At 37.5% G+C, this 19,549-nt stretch overlaps 1 protein-coding gene across 1 annotated transcript in view; it reads right to left on the bottom strand.

Moving 5' to 3' along the window:
* Positions 1–1,464: 1,464 nt before the first annotated feature.
* Positions 1,465–19,549, bottom strand: part of MORC3 (MORC family CW-type zinc finger 3) — a 41,399-nt gene continuing 23,314 nt past the window's right edge. The window contains exons 10-17 of the mRNA XM_081067678.1: positions 17,957–18,061; positions 16,340–16,462; positions 16,161–16,235; positions 14,462–14,507; positions 13,298–13,464; positions 9,435–10,323; positions 7,969–8,126; positions 1,465–4,762 (exon numbers count right to left, since the gene is read on the bottom strand). Coding sequence (XP_080923804.1) covers positions 4,609–4,762; positions 7,969–8,126; positions 9,435–10,323; positions 13,298–13,464; positions 14,462–14,507; positions 16,161–16,235; positions 16,340–16,462; positions 17,957–18,061 — 1,717 coding nt within the window. The 3' untranslated portion in view covers positions 1,465–4,608. The remainder of the gene's footprint in view (positions 4,763–7,968; positions 8,127–9,434; positions 10,324–13,297; positions 13,465–14,461; positions 14,508–16,160; positions 16,236–16,339; positions 16,463–17,956; positions 18,062–19,549) is intronic.

Below are 19,549 nucleotides of genomic sequence, written 5' to 3'. Positions count from 1 at the left end.
GGGGGGGGCTGTGCATGTGGCAGTGGGGGGCAGAGGGTCTATGGGAAATTTCAGTCCTTTCTGCTCAATTGTTCTGTGAATTTAGAATTATAATAAGAAGGAAAAATCTATTTAAAAAAGAAAAAGATAGTTAAATGGTAAATTTTATGTGCATTTTTTCACAATAAAAATTGTATTTGTCACACACACACACAAAGGATATGGGAGGGAATAATTAAATGGGATGTATTGATAAAACAAGGTTGACCATGAGTTGAAAATTGTTGAATCAGGGTGATGGGCGCACAGTTCATTATGATAGTTTCTCTACTTTTGTATGTTTGAAAATTCCAATAGTTTAAAATAGCTGATACTGAAGAAAGTCAATTTAAAAACAATAAATTAGTGGGAAATGAGAAACCCTTAAGAGTGATTACAGTGAGTAATACTTTTATAGTTCACGTAATTGTATATAAGTATTCTGACATATTGTCCTAGACCCATCTTTCTCTACCCAGGAAAAGAGGTAACAGACGGTTATGGCAGCGTCACTTTTCTCGCTGGCAGCTCATTAGACAACTCACACTCCTGGAACTCGATGGATCTCACAGCTAGTTTCCATTCTGCAGCCTATGGACACCTCTTCCCCAGACCTGACCCACCTCACATCACACAGCAAAGTAGGAACGATGCTCTACGGTACCTCCATGCCTCCACAAACACATTTTGAGATACTCCACCCAATGGGAGTTACAAAAATATGGGACAATTGCCTATATAGAAAAATAAAAATTTAAGTCCTAATTACTTTCAGCCTTGGTTCAGATCACAACACGAACTTTCAAAACACAGGCCACAACTTCCAAAAGCATTTAACAGGCTGTATACTGTGTGCCATACTGAGATCTGTTTTGCAAGAAATTAACACGGAACCTTGAGGTTGAACTTGTTTTGCATGTTTGAAATATCTGAATGGCTTCAATTTACCAAGACTGTCTCCTTTGGTCTTGACTGTCTCCCTACAGACTAGTTCATGGAGATAAACTTTATGACCAGGAAATTTAATTTTAAAAAGCTAATACATATTTATTTTCCTCTGCGCCAAGCAGATATTAATGGCATTCCTTTTGTGAACCATGGCCAATGTCCTAAAAACGAACACATGGAAAGACATGAATCCAGTGGGTCTCTCTCAACTCCAATGAGTCAACTCCAAAATAAGACAACTGCTATGGATTTGCTGAAAGCTAAGCATTGTCTGGGTAGTGTTTAGGGCACAGTAACGTGGACTTCGTGGACTTCTTGCTCATTTAAAGGAATAAGACAACACTAAAGAAACAGGAAAAGAATATGATGTAGTACACAGAAAGAAATTAAAATGGCCAATAAAACATTAGAACATGTTCAACCTGAGACAAAGAAATGCAAGCTGCCATTTTTTCACATATCAGATTAGCGAAAAGAAAGTTTGATGGTGAGATAAAGGAAAAGGCATGCTCATACATTTATTTTTCATGAATATAAATTCTTACCACCATTTTTGGATGGCAACTTTATTAAAATGTACACAGCATACACTCTGACCTATCAAAATTCACTGCAAAAGATTTACATTCAATATACTTGAAAAAGTGTGTGTGGTGTGTATTTATGAATTTTCATAGTAGCCTTTTTGTAATATTAAGACAGAAATAAATGAGCATTCGGAACATATTCATGTCATAGAATGTGACTAAAGCTGTTCAAGAGTAATATGGAAAAGTTACCAATTATGTGGTGTAACACCTTTGTGTAAACTTCATACAAATATAGAGTTAAATATAAAGATACAAACTAATATAAACTGAGTACATATACATGAATGTGTGTATATATATGCAGCTAGTATTTTCTGGAAGGACATAAAAAAAAAAATAGTGGTTCCCCTTAGGGAGGCAGCAGGAAGTCTGCACGGACATTTCTGTCCTGGACCCCGATCCTGCCCACCCCCCCCCCCTTTCCTCACTCGCCCCAGGGACAAAGTGACCATGCTGATCCTGAGTTTGTTTCAGGAAACACTTGAGTTCAACATCTGTAAAGACTAATTACTGCCAAGTACAGATCAGTGGTTCTGAGCTCTGTCAGCGTGTTGTACTGGGAGGCCTTAAAAAAGTGCTGCTATCTGGTCCAATCCCAAAGACTCCAACTTCTTTAGTATGGGGTTCATCTTCACACTGGGGTTCCCAAAAGCGCCCCAGGTGATTGTAATATGCAGCGAGTGGTGAGAACCACCAGTGTACATCACTTTAATTATTCCTCAGTGACAAATAATGAGCTAATGGGCTGGCTGTCATATATAACAAGAATCAAGCGTCTGAGGCCACGAGCAGAGCCACCAGCAGTACCTGTACACGTGGGGAATTTGAGCCCCCTCCCCCCACACCCCTCCAGTGAAGGATGCATCAACATGACCCCACTCCTGTGGTGTCAACATTTAGCTATTACTGATTTTGTAGCCCTGGCTGACTAAAGTGGGTCTGGCTGACTAAAGTGGGTCCCATCTGTAGCGACTGTGGACCATTTTGGCTCTTTTTGTAGTGACTGTGGACCATTCTGGCTCAATTGGCTCTTTTTGTTTTACAAATAATTAATTTAAGCAACACTGTCCTATATTAGCCTTTTATGAATTTAACTTAACAAAAAAGATAGGTATCTCTACCCAAATATTACATATGCCATGAAAGCCCATGTTGTTCTTCTGTTAAAATTTGTTAGCCACATTTGCAAAGAATATGTCTTGACAATGTTTTCTTAAAGGGTGAAAAATATGTAAGTACTTCCAAAGAACCAATTTGGCAAATAAGCTTTTCTTACTAATCCTATGCTTAACTTTCCCATTAAGCCAGCTAAGAGCCATATAAAATATACTTTTCGCAAGAATATAGCTGATCAAAAGGAAGGGAAAAATAGCAAATTCCAGAAAGAACTGCTATAAAAATATTCACAAACTTAGAGATGCTCTACATGGCTACTATCATTTAGACAAGGTTTTCTTTAGATTAAATGATTTATACACAGAAAACGTTTCTCCTCAACTGTAAAATATAAGCACACACACATACACACACTCCCTCTGAAGATGAGCTCAGTCTTAAGAGTTTAATGTAAACAGTCTTAGTCTTCTAAATATAACTTATATATAATAAAATGAACTCATCTTGAGGGTCTTAAAGGACACAATTTTAGTTTTCAAAATATAATTTGAATACAGAATTCTTTAAAAGTAGTACCTGAAGAGTTAGCCATCATATATATTTTTATTTTATTACAAGATATTTTAAATTTTAGGCAGATACAATTGTGACAGAAAGCCAGCTTCATACCAAAAATACACTTTCAATAACTTTATCAAGCAAATAAAACCATCTTCATTTATTTGCTTTTTCTAGAACTTAATGTACAGTAAAAATACTGTATATGACAGACATGTAATTAAGCATACATATGAAAAAGACCATGTACTGAATTTTCAGAAACAAAAGTAAAAATAAATAGCAATGATAAAACTCTGAAAAAATAATACACATTTTTTTGTTGTGGAAAATATGATTCTTAATTATATATACAGTTATATTTAATAGAAATAGAAAGCCATCTCTTTAAAATTGCACAAAACATGGGCCCAATAAGGTATAATTTTTATGGCATGTAATACTATAATCCTAGGGCAATTTGTTGCTTAACTCCAGGACATAAAACACTTAGGTTTGTAATATAACAAAAGGTATTCAGTACTATTCGAGAAAGACTGTCTTCCTCAACTCACATTAACCTGTAGTAATCCTACAAAAGGCTGTACAGGAAATTTCATAAAAAGAAATACTAAACTATTACTGTGCCCACTCCATGCTGACTAAGCAGCCAAAATGGGCTTCAAAGTAACCATGGTGAGACATTAAATGTTTTTTGATACTTTTTAATACTAAAGGTCATTTCTTTGTTCTATAAAATCACTTTGTTTAACCATGATTGGCAATCTTGGCACAAGAAAAATCCCAGCAAAATGGATAGTAGTTTTTGCTTACCTTATTTTGTGAATACTTCAGAAGATAAGAATACATAGAAAAGAAACATTAATGCTGAATTCACGTACAATTTATCAGGAGAGTTAATCCATTTTTTAAAAATCCTGCTTAAACATCTCTGTTAAGAAAATCAAAGGAAACATTTCCATTTGTGTTATGGCACAGCCCTCAATTCAGATAAAAATACACTTTGGGGAACCAGAAAAGATTGCACAAAGGTTAGGGGCAACCTGAAATCCTCTTGGTGAAAAACACTTAAGTCCTCTAGAGTAATAAAAATATATGTGCAGACTTAATTACAACTATTTACATTTCAAAACAGAAACATGAGTTAGCTGGCTATTCAGCTGCTTGATACCAATGACGCCCAGGCATTTCAAAAGGTGTGGTAACACGTGTCCACGTTATCTGTGGCCACACCTGAATGCACAGAACACAGTAAGGTTATGCTTCTTCAGTCTGTCACCTACCTATCATATCTATAAAATAAAATTGTTTACATTTTGAAAGCTGTACAACCAAAAGGACTGAGCAAATAGTTTTATTATCTCACATAAAATATACTTTAAGAACTACTGATTTCACTCATTTGTTCAACAACTTGTCCTAAAATCTCATCAACTACATCAACATCATAATTCACTTGCTGAAGGTCGAGGTCAGGTACTATCATGGCCAGCAGTTGTCCTACGTTAACTCGAAGAGATCGAAGTTTGAGGCTGCAAATACAAATATTACATTTATTAGATGAACATTATAATACAGTTTAATATTCATGTAGGGCTTAATATTGAAGTGAAACATTAATCCATTTAATTTAATAGTTCATAATTAAGTGTAATAATTACTATCTATTGGTAGTGTTTCATAAAACAAGTGGCTCCGTTTGGCTCCAACCAACACAATTTTGATTTGAGACTAGAGAAAACATGGACTGTAAAATATATAATATATAAATTATAATGTGTCATTTACAATTTAAAATGTGGTTATCACCTGGAAAACTGTAGTGACACACACACACACGTGAGAATACTGGTCTAGGAATGCACCTCTGAATTTCAGCTTCTTTTGAGGAAAATAAACTAAACTGTTCCCTAAAGTATGTTCTGTGAGAAACCCATTGTTAAGAGGAAAAAGAAGTGGTTCTATGGTCAAATAAGGTTATAAAACATTGGGGTAAATAATGTTCAACAAGATAAAACGTAGGACTTCTCTGAACCTTTCATATGCTAAAGTTCACTGACTATCCATTTTTCTATGCACTTATGTAGGGAGCAGTGTTTTGCTGAAAACACTGGAAAATCTTGGTTTAGACGATCATTATCATTCCTTCCAAGTTCATGATACATGTATTTGAATATCAACATTCTAGACTTTGAATACCTACAACTATAGAGCAGCCTTTGCTTCAAAGACTAAGTGAAACACATGGATCAAGAGAACGTTACAGCTGAGCTGCTTTTGGTCTGCACCCTCTCAAATATCAGAACTCCACAGTTTATAGATACTCATCTTTCTAGAGTGGAAACCTCTGAAGGGGCAAGATGCTACTAATCCTCGGGTTGACAAACAATAGAAATGGATTATAAACATGTTTTGTTGGCTTGTGTGGTAAGATTCCACTTAGACCTTTGATAAAATTTTACATGATTCTCATGCCAGCCATTGTTTCTCCAAGCTTTCACAATCATCTTCCATCAGAGGCACATGGTCGAAATATTTTTCTGCTTTGTTTTGCAGAAATTATTAACCATACAATGTCCTTCCAAGAAAGCCCACTTTGTCATTAACCAAAATCTTTTATCTAAATGAAAAGTAGACAAAAGACTAGTGTGATCCTACGACCTTCCCTCTTACCCATCCTTTCTTTGAAGTCTTTGATTGTCCCTGGCTAATTCCTCCCTTCTACCAGACATGTCACAGATTCCTATTTTTAGTGCATAAAACAGCACTGTCCAAGAGAAATAGTGTGAGCGCCATACACAATTTAAAATGTTCAAATAGTTGGATTAAAAAATAAAATGAGGGGCCGGCCTGGCGGCTCAGGTGGTTAGAGCTCCATGCTCCTAACTCCAAAGGCTGCTGGTTCGATTCCCACATAGGCCAGTGAGCTCTCAACCACAAGGTTGCCAGTTCAATTTCTTGAGTCCTGCAAGGGATGGTGGGCTTTGCCCCCTGTAACTAAGATTGAACACAGCACCTTGAGCTGAGCTGCCGCTGAGTTCTGGATGGCTCAGTTGGTTGGAGCGCATCCTCTCAACCTCAAGGTTGCTGGTTCGACTCCCGCAAGGGATGGTGGGCTGTGCCCCCTGCAACTAGAAAAATGGCAACTGGACCTGGACCTGGAGCTGAGCCCTCCACAACTAAGACTGAAAGGACAACTTGAAGCTGAATGGCACCCTCCACAACTAAGATTGAAAGGACAACAACTTGACTTGGAAAAAAGTCCTGGAAGTACACACTGTTCCCCAATAAAGTCCTGGTCCCCTTCCCCAAAAAAATCTTAAAAAAAAAAAAAAGAAACAACTTAATTTTAGTTATATATTTTAGTTAACTGCATGTAGCTAAAATATTATCATTTCATCAAATAATCAAAATATATTTTGAGGTATTTTACATTCTTTTTTTTCTTTTTTCATACTAGGGCTTTCAATCTCTTAGTATTTTACACTTAAAGCAAATCTCAATTCAGACTAGCTAGATTTCAAGTGTCAGTAGCCACATGCGGCTATACTATTAATATTTTGGAAAGCATAGGTCTAAAAGATCATCCGTTACTCAAAGTTTAGTGTGCAGGAGAATCATCTGGGGGCAGCCAGTTTGCTCAGTGGTTAGAGAGCAGTGCTCATAGCACCCAGGTCACTGGTTCGATTCCCACATGGGCCAGTGAGCTGCGCCCTCCACAACTAGAATGAAAAACAACAACTTTACTCAGAGCTGAGCTGTGCCCTTCAACAGCTAGATTGATTGAAAAAAAAAACGAAACGACTTGACTTGGAGCAGATGGGTCCTGGAAAAACACACTGTTCCTCAATATTTCCCAATAAAAATTAAAAAAAAAAAAAGAGAGAATCCTCCGGGGGATTGTTTCAAAGTTTCCAAATTAATAAACTGCACTGGGGACCAAGCATTTGCATTTCAATGCACCATGGATTCTTGTGGTTCCCTTTTTTTGAAACCCCAGCTGGGAGTTTTTTATGACCCTTTGTCTTCCATGTTTGTATGTACTGCTCTATTCTATTTCCATGAACATATTTAATGAAAACCTTTAAAAACTTAAGCTAAAAAACAAAGTAATAATACAACTGATATCAGGTGAGGACGATAGGAGACTATTTCTCAATAGCAGTACCTTTTATGTCTGAAGTCCTATCGTATTAGCAGGAAGAAGTGCACACTTTTAGCCCTAATCACAATTTCTCAATGGTAAGTCATCAACACAGCACCAACACTGGCACCCCTCCCACCTGAATTTGTTTCCCCCACTCTCAAAATCAAAACAAAACCCCAAGAACATTTTATATCTTACTGAGATAGGGTAATCATTCATTTGCTATTTTTTTCTTTTCACAGAACTACTTCCCAATAATCACCTATAGTATGGCATTTTTTAGTAACTCGGTGATTTCCTAAAAGATTGGGAAGGGCACATAGTAAAATGAGGATAGCAAACCATAAAGAAATGATGCTAAGCACAGAAGTAAAAGAAATGAAGGTGAAAATGTAAGTTTCATGAAATAGTCCTTTGTCATATAGTCATGGCCAAATTCACCCCATTTTTCAAAATCTAGCTTAATTTTCACTTTTCTCCCAAAAGTAGGATCACAGTTAATAACTTCTTTGGCTAGAACAACAGCTGTTTGATGTGTGCTAGTGAATAACTGGAATTGCTGCCACAGTGAAATGCCTCGTTTAAAATTACCTTTCCCCATCAGCATAATTTACAGACTCCTCAATGTTACTTGAAGTTGAAACATCTGTTCCTGTCTGTTGACTTGTGGACTTTAATTGTTCAATTTCAGTTTTCAGTTCTTCACACTGTGAACGAATTTGTGATTTCTCCATTTCCAATAATTCAACCTGACAAAAAAATTACTTTAACTGTAAAATTTTAAAATACGAATATCAAAGTGCAAATTTAAGCTAAGAAATGTAGAAAGCCTGCTTGATGAAAATTACATCAAAAAACATTAGACAAAAAGGCCCCAATAGCGTTCTATAAACAAAGCTTCATTTGTTAAGTTTCACCTCTACATCTTTTGCACTGAAAGAATACAAAATGTCAATCAATCACTGCTTAAATGAAAACAAATGGTATCTAAAAAACTGAAAACACAAGATAAAAATGCCTAAATTCTGTTGCCATCACAGTAGCTTTCATTTTTTGCACTCACCTACGAGCTCTAAGTTCTAACACAAAGTTTATATTGATTTTTATATATTTTGCCATTTAGCTCCAACGCCAACACATCAAGATTAATGTCTGAACAAGGAGTAATGTCAGCAGTATTTCCAGGAAGAAGTAACAGTACTGTCACTTCTAAACTCTTTTTAGCAGAGAAACCATCCTCCCAAACAGCATGTAAAAAAAACAGATTATTTTTTTTAAAGGAGCCACACAAATTTGAATTGGGGGCATGGACGGAGGCTACTTCTTGTCTCCTGATAATCTAAATCTCTTCCTCCGTAAAAGAACCCCTGAATAGAGACTACATTTCCAAGGCACCCATCAGCCAGGTGACTAAGTTCTGACAGATGGAATATAAGCAACTTTCGGTACCGCACCCCTCCTCTCTCCCGCTGCTGGAACGTAGATATATGATGGCTGGACCTGAAAAGCCATCCCAGACCACATCTGTACATGGTGAAGCAAAGCAACAATGGAGAAGGAGCCTGTGTCTCTGATGACTGCAGAGCCACCACTGTTGTTTGGGGTTTGTCACCTGCAAATGAACCTAATCCTAAGTACTACAGGTGCGTCTATAACAGGAGGGTATCATCATCTACCTTGTACAGTTATCATGAGCCTCATTAATAATGGATGTGAAGTTCCCAACTGCGTGTCTCCATGGGAATAACATGGGATTCCGAGCAGGACAATGCTTCCTCGTACAGCAATATCCCGTGCACTACAGGACATTTACCTGGTCACCACCCATTCAATCCCAGCAATGCTCATCTCAAGACTTGTTAAGAACTGAAACTACCCCTCCACATTGCCATATGATGCCAGGAGGGCCACTCCCCCATTGAGAACCGGTGGAGTACCAGACAGCCAATAAACGGAAATGCTACGTGATTTATTCCAATCTGGCAGCAGGCAGTTCTTTAAGGTTCTGAGGCCCCTGGCTTCCCACGACCATCGTTATGTTGAATGGTAGAACTCACCTCACTTTTATACTGGTCCCTCTCAATACTGCATTTGTCCAGCTGTCTAAACACATCATCAAGCTGCACAACCATTTCATCCACTTCACTTTTACTCTCACTGTTGGAACACTGACTACATTCAGTCTTTACATGTTGCAAAGCACTACACTGTTTTTTCAGCCTTTCTATTTCTTCCAGAGCTTGCTGATACTGAGATATCATGTGGTCTGGACTTTCAGATTTGCCATTAATACTTTCAAGTAAAAATACAGCATCAGTTTCGGTAGACTGGTGGCAAGTTTCCTTCTTCACATATTTGTTGTTCATTTCCAGTATCCTCTGTTGTAACACTCTGATCTGGTCAATAAACATATCACATTGTCTTTTGTAATTTTCTTTTTCTTGGGTGACTCGAAGCATCTCATTTTTCAGTACATCTAACTGGGACCCAGCATCATCCACAGATTTATCGAAGTTTTCCGGGGCTTCATGCGGCTTTCCTTCAGCTTCCGCACAGGATGGCAGGATGGCTGTCTCATTTCTTGCATCTATGTTATCTTCCATAGTTTCTTCCTTTTTGACAACTAAACCTGGTACTTCTGTCTGGGTGGCCACGGCAGTTCCCAGGTCACAGCTGGCTGTTGAGGTGCCTGCTGAACTGGTTTGGCCACAAGGTTCAGTGTCCCCCATTGGCTCGACCGCCACACTACTTTGCTCCATATGACTCTGTTCCGATTTCACTTCAACGTCAGGTTCCACTGCAGGCTTGGGAGTACTGTTCTCTTCTAAGATGATGACATCTTCATCATCATCATTTTTATAAGCTGGATTTTCAAATGCTTGATTACTCAATCTACGAATCTTTGTATTCAAAATTGAGGAATGAGTAGAAAGTCTCCGTTTCACGCTGGAAGAAATTTTATATATAAAATATAAGATTACAAAATATAGATAGGGACAAAAATAGATGACCTTGAAATTCTAAGAAATACCTTGAAATTCTAAGAAATGCTTATTTTTTAAAAAACTGATATATTACATAGTACTGCCCCATGATTTAATGAAGTAAAGATTGCTTTTTCCTTTTATAGATGAGGAAACAAAACTGTTGAGATCTCTTTACATACCAGATGTACATACTGCCAAACATCTCATCTGATGTCCTTGGGCATTTCAATGCATACATGTCCAAAACAGAACCCCACCCCCACCCCAGATCTGCTTTTGTGAAAGGCGCTGCCACAACCCTTGCCCATGATAATAACATGCAGGGACATTCAGTGAGCAAATGTGAGCCACAAAGTAAACTAGCATGCCCTAGCGTTTAATGTAAAATAATTTTTCCCTGCATTAAAAATTGCCTCCTTTTCTTTATTTGCTTAATTTTCTGTGAACTTCTCACCAATTGGTTACTTTTTGCCCCACATAGAGGGGTATTTGTTCTGGTTTGCTATTTAGGCCTTCTGTCTTAGATCTCGTATTTCCTTGATCTTAAAAGATTTCCCTCTTTCTTGGGCTTACTCTCCTATCACGGAGGCACAATCTCCAATCAAATCTTGAGAAAGGGTACACAGGACATAAAAAAACGTAAAATTTCGCATGATGAGAATTTTTAGTCACCTGTCAAGTTGATGGCTGGCTTAGTTTTTACATAGACTTCCAGGCTGGAAATTACGTTCTCAAAACTAAAAGCATCATCCCACTGCTATCTACCATTCAGTGTTTGCCATTCAGACTCCTGGTCTTTTGCAGGTTATCTGTGTTTTTCCCTCTCTAAAAAAGAAAACACTCTCTTTTCCCTGGTGTTCTAGAATTTCATGATGTTACTTAGAATGGATCTTTTCCCAAACATTATGCTATTTAACAGAAATTAAATCTTGCTTACATTATTTTTCCCCCTTTTTTTCTGATTTCACATGCTGCAATTCCCTTATTCAAATGTTGACCCTCCTGTACTTCGTCTCTTTTTCCTACCTTCCCACTGTTTATCTTTTTGCTCTGAGTTTACCTGCTCAACAACTACCCACCTCCCAATAAATTTCACATGGTTTCTTCTACTCCCTTGGTTTCAGTTTGTACATCTGGTGATCCTTGGCTATATATCATTTCAGAGTGACAGTGACTAGAAGCAATGAGGGCTGGGCTTGTGATTCAAGGGTGCTCAAACTGTTGTCGTCATCCAGGACTTTTCTCCTGGGAGCCCAGTTGAGGGAAGAAAGGGAGGGGACTTCTCATCATTCAGTATTCGAACTTTCACTTCCTCCTCCTATTTTCAAAACAGTGGCTCACCCACATCTTCAACAGTAAAAACTTCTCTAGTAACAAAATGTCCCACCATCTGATACAGAAGAGAAGCAGCCATTCCAGACTTTGCAAGTTAAGAAGAACTGTAGGGAACTACTCTTAAACTTTCAATTAAGCCTCCTGTTACTCAGTCCTGTTTCCCCACTTCAGGAGTACCTGATGCTTCTAAGTTCTGAAACTTGTCTAGGGATCTCTGGAGTTAATCAGTTCTTTGGCAGTTGCCCTAATATATTTTTTTCTTTTTCTTTTTTTTTCAAATTTATTGGTGTGACAATTGTTAGTGAAATTACATAGATTTCAGGTGTACAATTCTGTATTACATCATCTATAAATCCCATTGTGTGTTCACCACCCAGAGTCAGTTCTCCTTCCATCACCATATATTTGATCCCCCTTACCCTCATCTTCCTCCCCCCATCCCTCTTATAATATTTTTCTTACCAGGCTAATTCCTATTTGTCTTTCTCAAGATTTATTTTAGGTCTTTCCACAGACTTTGGCTCTATGAATTTGAGAATAAATATAGGCTTTAAAAATTAATGAAAGTTTTCTCTCTATTCTTTTCTTCCATTTTAATGGCAGAGACTTTTAAAAATAAATTCCATTATCTTTTGTCTGTAAACTTTACAGATTTTACTTTTTCTTACTTTGTCTGGAACCATCTTTATGAACAAAAACCAAGAATATTAAGAAGACTGGTGGAAAAAAAATTGACACCGGTTCTTAGTTAAGTGGCAATTGAGCCCTCAAACAAGTCCCCAAAATGTGGGCTATACACGGAAAACCATTTTAGAACATGTCCTCCTTGATGTACATATGCCTGAAGGGTATTTCTAATCTTTCCTGAGGTCAAAAATCCCTTTGAGAATTTGATGAAGGCTACAAAACCTCTCAGAAAAATCTGGCCTCGCTATCTCAGAGAACCGTGTTCTAAAGTTTCTCTTTTAACAACAGACATCAGAGGTAGTCAGTGTGATATACTTATACTAGTTCATCGGCATCACGCTTGTTCTCCTTCACCTGTGCTCACTCTATTCCTTTGATTGGGTCAATCAAAGCAGAGTACTGCTTTCAGAATTTCAGGAACCAACCTAAGTATCACCTCATCATAAAGCCTTCCCTGACCATTCTAGTCAAGAAAGCTAACTGTTCAATTCCCACATCACTCATACTTTTCTTTCTCTCTTCCTTCCCCGTCCATTCATCTAAAATATACAGCATGCCACAAGCTATGCTAAGAACTTACGGGTCATACTTGATATTATAATGTTCTTTTGTTAACAATTCATGTATAATAATTCACTTATAATCTTAAAAACAGGAATTTTCATAATATACAGAATCTCAGAGATGACAATTTGATCAAATTCCACAATAAATATACTTAATATTTATTTAAATAGGTGGCATAAGTGGGTGTGGTAAGTTTAGACAATAAAAGCAAGGTAACTTGTCCTTAAGATTCTTTATATGCACACAAACTAAATTTCTAACAAACGCATTATTTTCATAGAAGTACAAGTAAAGGCTCTGTTAAATATTCATCCCCCAAATGAAAAACACATTTAGCCACTGACCTGTTGCTCTCAGGGTCAGACTGGGGTGAACCTCGATGATTATTTATAAGTCTTTTTGCGTAAGTATTTACTGATTCTGAAAGATGTCCTCTTGGAATACTTTCCTTCACAGGAGAAAAGCTCTGACTTGACACCGGGGTTGTCCCAAACAGGTCAGCCGTAGAAATCTGTTGGAGAAGAAAAATTGATCTTAGAGTAATTTTTCCAATGTGCCATGGCCCAAACAAGGCACTATTTTCCCCTTTCCCCTATTCCAGAAGATGCTGTGAACTATCCTAACCTCCTAACCCCGTAACTTCCTTATGCCACACTAGAGAACAACAAATAGGTCCATGAGCCAAATCGGTCCTGCAAGTGAGCTAAGAATGGTTTTACATTTTTTAAGATGTGAACAGGACAACAAAACAGGCAAAGACTATGCAAGCAACAGAGGCTGTATGTGGCCCCCAAAGCCTAAAATAATTTACTATTTGGCCTTTAACAGAAGGATTTGCTGGCCCTGTACTATATATAAGGCTTACTGAGATAAAATAAAAACCCTTCTAAGAGAAAGAAACTGAAGATAGTCATAAAGATACAGTCTTTAAAAACCAAAGTTAAGCCCACTATTTTTTCTCCTCCAGATCTGCTCTCACCTTCAAACCCTCAGCCTTTATATAAGAAAACATTTCAGTGTAATAGTAAGCAAAAAAACATTTGTAGCAGACCCAAACCTTTTACAGGACAAGTAAGACTACCTCCCCATAAATTCAGAAAAGGCTCCTTAACACCATTCGGCATTAAGACATGGAAGAGCCAGTGAGAGTGGTCAACAAAGAGAAAGAAAAACACCATGGCTTTGGTCCAGGTTAGAAATAGAAGAATGGCTCCCTGGGTGTTCCTGTTCATTTTTCCTTGACTGCCTCGCTAACAAGATTCTTAAAAGAATGCCTGCCTTTTCTCAGAGGATGCCCAACTAAATAATAAAACTGAACAGTCTGAATGAAGTTGTTGGGTTAAGAAGTCTGGGTTGGGAAGGAGGGCAAGAAGGGTACAAGAAAAGAGGAATTATGTGAACTGAACGAACAAAATCACTTTGTTATGTGACTCCTACGCTTTAAAATCACTTGTTAAACTAATGACTACCCAGCATAAGATACAGCTATAAAATGGAAGGTTCATTACCTGAGGGATCCTTTCCAGGTGCCTGATCCTGATTTTTTCCCTGTCTCTTAAAAAAAAAAAAAAGAAAAGAAAAGAAAAGAAAAAAACGAAAAAATGAAATACATTTAAATTTACTTCATTATTTTCCAGTTTAGTCTTCCAATGACATATTTGCTATTTTAGCCACTCACACATATACACAAAACTCTGCTTCCATTCCACTATAATCAGTAGTAAGCCCTTAGGCAGGGGAACACTTTCCACTTATCTCAATGACACCCTAATGTCTGCCTCCCACTTTCGTACACCCCTTTTGTTTTCAGACCTTTGACCAGGAACACCACACACAGCCTTCTAACTGGTTTCTTTACTTCCAGTCCTGCTGAATTTATCTTCAAAAACAGTGCAAAATAAATCAAAACTACCTGGAAGTTCTTCGTGAACTCAGCCTTCTGCGTGCAGTACAATTAGCCTCAAGTTCACCATGGCTGACTAGCCTCCATCACCTACCCAACTTCTCTGGCCCACCCCCATTTCCCACTGGGCCCATTCACGTATTTACTTTAGTCAAACCGAACATATCCTTGTACCCTACCCATCCTTCAAGGTCTATTACAAAAACATCCTTCATGAATTTTCCTGATCTGTTCTGCCCACTCCATCCCCAGCCAGAAGTACTCTCTCCTTACGGGCTTCCTGACAGGACTGGATCGTGCCTTTCACGGTGCTCGTCAACTTCTAATTGGTAACACACGTCTCACCTTCCCTGGTAGACTATAAGCTCATAAAAGGCAGTATTCATTTACGATGCATCTGTGAGTGGCCCAAAAAGACAAACTATCCTGTCTGCACCTGACTTGTATACAGGACAGCAACAAACAGCAGGTGAAAAAACAGCAGGTATCCACAGCATAAACCTTTTGTAAAAAGCAGTTGATACTAGGCACTCCACATCAAAATCTTTTCTGGGTTATAATTTTTTTTTGGCTGTACTACTGACCCTTGAACAACACAGGTTTGAATTACATATGTCCACTTACACACGGAGTTTTTCAGTAACATCCAGGCACACCTCCATATCCCCAGGTTTCACATGTGCAGATTCAACCAACCACGTAAGCAGAGAGCCAGCTATAAGTTATACTTGGATTTTTTTTTTTTTTAATTGGGGCATATTGGGGAACTGTGTGTTTCTCTAGGGCCCATCAGCTCCAAGTCGTTGTCTTTCAATCTAGTTGTGGAGGGCACAGCTCAACTCCAAGTCCAGTCGTCATTTTCAATCTTAGTTGCAGGGAGGCGCAGCCCACCATCCCATGCGGAAATTGAACCGGCAACCTTGTTAAGAGCTTGCGCTCTAACCAACTGAGCCATCTGGCCACGCCTACACTCAGATTTTTGACGGTGGGGTTGTGGGAGTGGTATGGGAGGGGGTCGGCGCTCCTATCCCCCCATTATTCAAGGATCCACTCACTGTACCGTTTTTCCAAAAATATGACCTAACCGGAAAATAAGCCCTAACATGATTTTTCAGGATGACATCCCTGAACATAAGCCCTAATGCGTCTTTTAGAGCAAAAATTAACATAAGACCCGATCCTATTTTCAGGGAAACACGGTAACTTTATCTTGGAGAAGCATCAACTAATATGGCAGAAACACTACTATTGATGGTTTGGGCATGAATTATTTTCCACCTCACATTAATTAATACAACACTCACTTCTTTTTGTAGGTTTTCTCGTAAGTGGGATGCATCAAATCCTCATCTTCAGGTTCTTCTGGAACATCACAATTTCTAGTCAGAAAATCACAAGAAATAACAGGTCACCAGCGCCTATTCATACCTCCTGAACAACATTTTCTACCTTTCCAGAAAGGGTACTACCAACTATATGGTACCTGAACTGTGGGTCAGGGTTATTGGAGCAATACCATTTTTCTGGAAGTTGATCTATCCCATCGGGTAATTTTCGCCACTTTAGGCAGGAATCACACTGAACCCATGTCTGATCAGGGCGTTTCCTGTAACAAAACAACAGCAAAACATTTGCATGGAAGCATGGATACTAAGTACACTTCCCTTAGATTTTCTGTATCATTTCCACCATAAAATGTCCCTATTATTTAATCCTGTCCCTGAAAATCTGTGATATTATTGTGTGCATCAAGTTAAATTTTTAAAAACAACAATTTTGGTTACTTTCAAAGGTTAAAAATGACAAGCCAATTTAAGCAAGGTGACATAAATGTATTGCTTAAGAGAATATTATTAAATGTTCTATAACGAAAACTCAAACAAGAAAATATTTCCTATGCCTTGCTCTAAAAATTTATATTAAGTTAGCATCTATAATGTCAAACCTACACTTACTAGCACAACAAACCACTCAAATACAGGAAATAACACATCTCTGAATAATTAAAATTTATATATTCTTTCAGTTCATAAAGTACTTTCATCACTTAAAATTATTATCCGTGGGGCCCAACCTCCTCTAGATGACTTTGTTTTTGCACAATTCTAACTGATCTCCGGGGTGCAGGGGAAGAAGGGACAGAGATGCTGAAAAAGCAGGGCCAAGAGGACACCTACACCCTCCAGCATGGCTTTTGGTCCAGATGTTAGGGACCATGCCTGTTGCTTGTGAGTGCCCTATGTTATTGTTTGTGCGTTTGGATAAAGTCTGAAATGTTACGGCTTTTTTGGTCAATAAAGACCTGAAACAAAAAAATAAAAATTACAAACAATCCTGTAAAGAATTGATGTAGACTCATTTAACGTATGAAGACTTCACCTTAAATCCAATAATTTTTTTAAATCTAGTTTTTAAAAAATGCATTTAGTTATATAAAACTTCAAACAATTCAGAAGTTTATAAAGTAAACATAAACTCCTTGTTTCAGGAAATTACATTATGCATGTATATATATGGACACATGCACAAAATACAATGGGAAATCAACGCATTGGGCTGCATCTCATTCTAGGACTGTTACTATGGACTACCTGTGTTTCTGAGTGCCTATCAGGCATGTCTCATAACTCTAGGAGGTAACTGCTACTAATATTCCCATTTTACAAATGAGAAAATGGAACGTTGTAAGAGGCCGAGTAACATGTTCAATGTCACATAGTTGCTTAAGCAGCAGAAGAAGAATCTAAACTCAAGTCTGGCTTTACACTCATGATCCTATTACGCAACACCAGGGTTTTTCAAGCTATGAGATGCCATCCATTAGTAGATTATGAAATCAATTTAATGGGTCAAGCTATGCATTTTTTTCAATGAAATAAATGATAACACACAACAAATGGGTAAGGATTATTTCATGAATCTTTTATGTATATGTACAAATGTACATATTCATTCGTTCATTTTACAGTGTGTTGATTCAGGTTGTAGAACTTCTTTTTTACTATGGGTTAGAAGTCAACTGCAAACACTGTACAATTACTATACCCTCCAATATTACATCTTGATTAGAGTGGGTTGATTTTTTTCTTAATGTACTTACTGTATATCTTCAACTGGCATATTTATAGGATATTCTGCATGTTTCTTCACTTTCATTTCATTCCAGTAATCATTCAGTTTATCTCCTAGTGCTGATATTGTAAGCCTTAAAAAAAGTTATAAAATCAATTTTAAAAAGGGTGATATTAAATCTTTCTCAAACACACAGAAAGCATAAATAACCTAGTAACAAGCATGTGGACATGCTAATAATACATTCGCTAATAATAATATTCTCTCCATGGTGGGGAGGACTCCAAAAGGTATAGTTAATGAACAACACTCAGTGTAATGGCAATTTTCTATGTAAGTTCCTAGAGCAGAGCCAGGATTATCTAGGAAATAAGACACAAAATAATGCTTTGAGTCCCTGTTGTGAAAGCATGTTGTTGATCAATTACTGGGAGAACCACAGGCTCTCTTTCAACCCCAACCTTACAGGCTTTAATTCAAATTAGAACTCATTCTTTTGGCTTATCAAAGTATGCGCTCATTACCACCAAGTATACTTCAAATAGCTTCTGTCCCACAATTAAGACTTCTACTTCTCTCACAATGTTAAGAAGCAAATCAATGGGACCTAGTGAAATAAGTAAGACTAAGGCCACAGTTCTTCATTTCTTTTTCTCATCACCTCCATTGTTCAGTCCATGAGACTGCACCCATTTAGTTGATGTAGACTCATTTAACACATGAAGACTTCACCTTAATGCCAATTTCTTTTGTTGCATTTTTTTGTTGCAATGCATCTACTTGATAGAGCCTAATTGGCTTTAAAAATGATTAACAATTTTCGCATCCACCAGCAATGTATGAGTCCCAACTGCCCCATGTCTTGCCAACATTTGCTGTGTTTTACTCAGTGTAGATAATTTTTCCAATTTTGCCCGTTATGAAAATATTCTGGCTTCCATTTTGTTTTTGCCCTTCTCATTTAGGTCTACAATCTATCTAGAACTGGTTGTTCCACTTGAGAGGTAGGAGTTAAAGTTTATTTTATCCATGCAGATAACCAGGTAACCCAGTATTTTTGGAAAGGTGATCATTTATTTTCTCACTACACTATAATGTAACCTGTATTAAATTCGGTGACCGTAGGTATGAAAAGTGGGGGTTTGTTCTGGCTTCTCTACTAAATTTCACTAGACTGTCTTTCATTAATATGCACAGCTTTGTAAGTGATGATATTTAGCAGTGTAAGTCCTCTTGCTTTGTTGTTCTTTAATGACTGTCTTAACCATCTTTGGTCTTGTGACTGTCCACGTAAAATTTAGAATAAGCATATTCATATATCAACACCCATACACACCTGCTGTTTTGTTTTGGTTTTTTGTTTGTTTTTTAACAATTGCATTTAATTATTTTGGAGAAAAATCAACATTTTACAATACCCAGTATTCCAATTCATGAACCTGGTAGATCTACTTTATTCAGGTCTTAAATTTCATTCCACAATGTTTTGTAGTTTTTAGTGTGTTGAGGTCTTTGCATATTTTATTACTCCATGGTACTTGTTTTTTGATGTTATTTTTTAAAATTTCATGTTGTTTTTCTGTGGTTGCTAGAATACAGAAATACAACTGATTCCTGAATA

Source organism: Rhinolophus hipposideros, assembly GCF_964194185.1.
Source record: "Rhinolophus hipposideros genome assembly, chromosome: 2".
NCBI classification, from domain to species: Eukaryota; Metazoa; Chordata; class Mammalia; order Chiroptera; family Rhinolophidae; genus Rhinolophus; species Rhinolophus hipposideros.
Note: the sequence above shows the minus strand (reverse complement) of the source record. Positions and strands in the feature narration are given on the sequence as shown.